General features: G+C 32.0%; 1 protein-coding gene across 1 annotated transcript; it reads right to left on the bottom strand.

Annotated features, from left to right (window-relative positions):
- Nucleotides 1-918: 918 nt before the first annotated feature.
- LOC123558824 (uncharacterized) lies at nt 919-4481 on the bottom strand. Its single transcript, XM_053542900.1, has 2 exons — nt 4233-4481; nt 919-2743 (listed from the first exon to the last, which is right to left on the bottom strand). The coding sequence occupies exons 1-2, from the start codon at nt 4313-4315 to the stop codon at nt 2038-2040; spliced, it is 789 nt and encodes a 262-aa protein (XP_053398875.1). The 5' UTR covers nt 4316-4481; the 3' UTR covers nt 919-2037.
- Between the last annotated feature and the right edge of the window lie 403 nt (nt 4482-4884).

Here is a 4884-nt window from a genome sequence, read left to right on the forward strand (position 1 = left end):
AATGTGGACTACAAAATCGTAACCAAGTAATCGCAAATAGAATAAAAAAAGATTTTAGATATTTTTGATTGACAATAGCAGACTGGCTTTATTAAAGGTAGATATATAGGAGAAAATATAAGACTCTTATATGATGTTATTGAATACTCTGAACATAACGATTCTCCTGGACTTCTTTTCTTTGCAGACTTCGAAAAAGCTTTTGACAGCCTTAACTACAACTTTATACAGAAAACATTAGACCTATTTAATTTTGGCCCAACTCTAAAGAATTGGGTTAAATTGTTTTATAATAAGCCATCAAGCTGTGTTTTGTATAACGGATTTTTATCAGATATGTTTTACATTAGACGAGGAGTTCGTCAAGGATGCCCTTTATCCCCTTATTATTTTATTTTAGCTTTAGAATTACTATCAATAGCTACTCAAGAAAATCAGTCAGAATATCAAAGGTATTAAAATGCTTGATATAGAAGTTAAAAATAGTATGTTTGCAGATGACGCTACTATACTACTCGACGGTTCCTGTGAAAGTTTCAACGAAATGTTAAATATGTTTGAGGAATTTTCCCATATCTCCGGCCTTAAACTCAACCATGACAAATGTACAGTACTCAGAATAGGCTCAATGAGAAACCAACATGATTTGATTTACTGTAAAAAAATTGAGAAGATAACTTGGACTTCAGAAGAAGCAAAAACTTTAGGTATAATTTTCCATTCATATACAAAGAAAATATTAGAACTGAATTATGAATCAAGGATAAATCAGTTCCACGCCGATATACGGAAATGCAAATCAAAGCGTTTAACAACAATAGGAAATGTTTCAATACTAAAATCATTAATCCTTCCCAAATTAACATACCTGTTTTCAGTACTTCCAAACCCATCTGAAAAATAATCAAGATACTGACACAGAATAGTTATGAATTTATTTGGAATTCCAAAAGAGATAAAATCAAAAGAGATATCTTAATACAGGATTATGACTGTGGAGGTATAAACATGGTAGACATTCCAATATATTTGAATTCTATCAAAGCTAGCTGGATAAAAAGGATAAAAAGCAATTCCAGTAATGGAAAGTGGAAAGAAATAACAAACAAGAGATTGGAAAAAGTATCTGAGATGAATCTATTTAAATGTAACTTAAATGAAAAAGATATTTTAAAATTAAAATTGGAAAATACATTCTTAAAAGATATCCTCATTTCATGGAGCAAAATAAATTTCAACAAAAATCCACAAAATATAACAATGCAAATAATTTGGAATAATTCGCTCATTAAAAATAATAAATCAATAATAAACTTCCCTTTATGGATAAAGAAAAACATAATTTATATTAAAGATATCTACGACGAAGAAAATAAACAGTTCAAAACATTTGAAATACTAAAAAACGAATATCATATACCTAACTCAGAATTTTAAACTATCATAGATTAATTGCATCAATTCCAAAAGAATGGAAAATGAAATTAGGAACAATTGATATATACGATACACCAGATGAAATAAAATAGATTATTAGAAACAACAAAATCCTGTTACTTGAATAAAAACCTAACTAAAATTTAAAAAAAAAAATGTCAGAGGAAAAAACAAAATCTCAAATTAAATGGGAATTATTCTTTCCGGAAGATCAGTTCTGTTGGAAAGATATATTCAAAAATTATATTACTTGTTGCAAAGATAACAGTTTACAAAACTTCCATTTTAATTTTCTTCACAGAAATATTGCAACAAACAAATTTTTATTTAAATACAATTTAACAGAATCGAGCCTGTGTGACTTTTGTAATATGGAAGTTGAAAGTATGGAACACTTGTTCTGGAACTGTACAAAGATTCAGAAATTTTGGAACCAAATTTTCAAATGGTTGAACGATTGTGATATTCAGGTACAACAGAATAAGTTCCTGACATTCTTTCACTCAAAAAACAAGGTCATCTCATATATTCTCATGCTCTCAAAATACAAAAAAAAAAGTTATATCTAATTGCCTCTACCATAACAAGCTCAGTTACATCTTACTGTCGGAGCTGTAGCTTCCATGATTTCGGCACGTGTTTAATGAAGAAACGTATAAATTGCTCCGCGTCTTCTTCGGCAACCGATGATAAGTCTATAAATTGCTCCGCGTCTTCTTCAGCAACCGATGATAAGTTTTCTTTATATAATATAGTTATGCTGTATCCTTTTCTTTCAAAAGATTCTAAACTTCCATGTGGATCAAGAAGCGTCTTCGATAGACTTACGGCAAGAAATCCACGTTTGACTTCATGAAGAACACATGAGCCTACCAGATCGCGAATAGTTGACTGTATATTTTTTCCCGTACTTTTTCCATGTTTGACCTGAACAATTATAGGCCTTGTATTTGGATTTTGTTCAATTGCTAAAATATCAGCGCCGTTGTCGCCGGGTTTACCGACACGTTTGACCGTGCCTGTAAATGCGGGTTTACAGTCAAACCAGGCTGCCACATATACTTCAAACATAACATGGAAGGCAAATCTTTTCTTTTCGTCAACAATTTCTGAACGCTCGTCGTCAAACATCCAACGTGATATTATTTCTAACCATTGAATAGGCGAATACGGTTGACATTCATCCCTGATAAAACGCCCGAAGAAATCTGAACTCTGATTTTCAGCCTCTGAAATCCGAATAAAACCGAGTTCTTCGATAAGATCTTTAACTGTTTCATGATCCACAGTTGTGTCTTCTGTATCCCTGAAACAATATAGTGTCAGCTATAATAGTTTGAAAACATTATGTAGTAAGGAGCAAACAAGATGGCCGGCTGTATTAAAGAAAAGTCTGTCTTAGAGTATTATTGTTTTACTTACTCTGAATATTTGACAAGACCATTAATGTACATTTGACGCCTTCAATAACTGCAAAAGAATCAGTAACGAAATAAATATGAGGCCATTTTGACCCAAAGTCGCTCAATGGACCTTGCCCTTTGATCTCGAATATTTGACACACGATGTCATTATAGTAACAAATGTTTTAAGGATGTAGGATCGTTTTCTCATAACGTTAAGAATTTTTCCATACTCTATTAGCTTGTAGAACATAAGTTTCTAAGACAAACAAGAGAAAGAAACACTGGTCACTAAACTCGCTTTAATTTCACAGGGCATTTTCTTTATCCACTGTTTAAGCATTTCTGAAATTTTGTAAAATTGAAGAAATAGCGGTACTTGTATAAAATATGTGATATCCCACTTAATGTTATAGGGATTTCAGGTCTTAACGCTTACTATGAATACATGGTGATATCAGTATTATATAGCTCGTCAGAAAGAAAATTGGAAGAAACATTTTTTAAAGTGGCGGTATCCCGAAAAAAGAACGATCGTACATCCTTAAGTATTAAAACATTGTTCCCTGAATATAATAGAAATGACCCAGATAAGAAATATAGATACATGATTTTTGTGAGTTTTACTTTGAACGTATTATCTTACCTATGTTTCAAGAAATATCTATTTGTATCAACTGTAAAAAGCGTGCAGTTAATCAAAACAAAGCATTTAAAATTGCATTCTTGATAAGAAAAAAGGCTGTATAGCCAAAGTGTAACCGGAGACATTCTCACGTTCTTGGCTTATGTTTACATAATAGCTTTAAGAATTATCAGATTTCAAGAGTTTATCATATTCATTATTTTCTGAGAAAGGTTTGTTGATGCAAGAATGATGGTGAAATATATGTGAAAATCCATCATTGGGCCATAAGAAGTCATTTAAAGTAGTCATTTTAATAAATATAAGAAAGGTTCAATGCGCATCTTTTCAAGTCGTTCATGGAAAGCGGAGAAAGACAAGGTTACTCGGGTAGGATATTATCCTAAATTCCCCCTTAGTACACATATTAACATCAATGTGTACGAACGATTTTTTATTTTACAGTATCTTTGAAAATGTTGCAAAGATATTAATGGTATGAAAGAAAAATAATTCAACAAAAGTATAAATACGACAGATGTGTCTCCAATGATTGGTGCTCGCTATTTATCTGTTTTGCATTCCACGCTGTCCCTTGGGTTTTGGAAACCCTGTATTACATCGGAAGCCATTTAAGTCAATCGGGACCTTTATAAACAAGAGGACCAAAGATGCCTTATATCTTTTTTCAACTGAGTGACAAAGCTTTCCAGCTTCTGAATGGCAAATATGTATACAAAGAAAGAAAAATATTCAAATATAGTTACATGTAACAAGTTTGCCTCTCCTTTTCCTCTTCCCTTTCCCGCTGCCTATCCTCTGTGTGCCTAAAATAATTCATTTTACGCATTATGTCTAATCTATTTTGTATAATATAGTAGTACCAACGTCCTTGACTTTTTTAGGAAAACTTTATACACTATTAATATGCAATGATAATATTCATTATCTTAAGGTTTGTTTTATTATAACATAATCTTGCAGATACCACATTACCGGTAACATAAAAGACGAGGATATGGTGGACGCCGATTTCAGTATCGGTTTGACGATGGAAAAGTTTCAAATTCGTACGTTTTGTAACTGCTGGAATCAAGCAGCTGGTCTTGTCGCTTTCCTGTGTACGGAACAATGACTTAGGTTTATTGTCTTTGTTTTATTTTCTTTATTTATTTTTATCTTGCCAACAGCTGCAAAATGCAACTCTTTGCGGAAGATGTATTATCTGACATTAATTTGAAAGTATGTTTTCCGACTGCTTACGAAACCGTTGCGCCCTCGTGATATAATTCCTTCGCATCTGAACTCCAAACAATAATTTATTCAGCGACAAATCAGTAAATGAGATATATTATTTCTTAAGTAATCTTGAGTTTTCCTTAGAAGATGCAAAATCAAATGATCCAAATTTTAATTGGA

This window comes from Mercenaria mercenaria, chromosome 5 (genome assembly GCF_021730395.1).
Source record: "Mercenaria mercenaria strain notata chromosome 5, MADL_Memer_1, whole genome shotgun sequence".
NCBI lineage: Eukaryota > Metazoa > Mollusca > Bivalvia > Venerida > Veneridae > Mercenaria > Mercenaria mercenaria.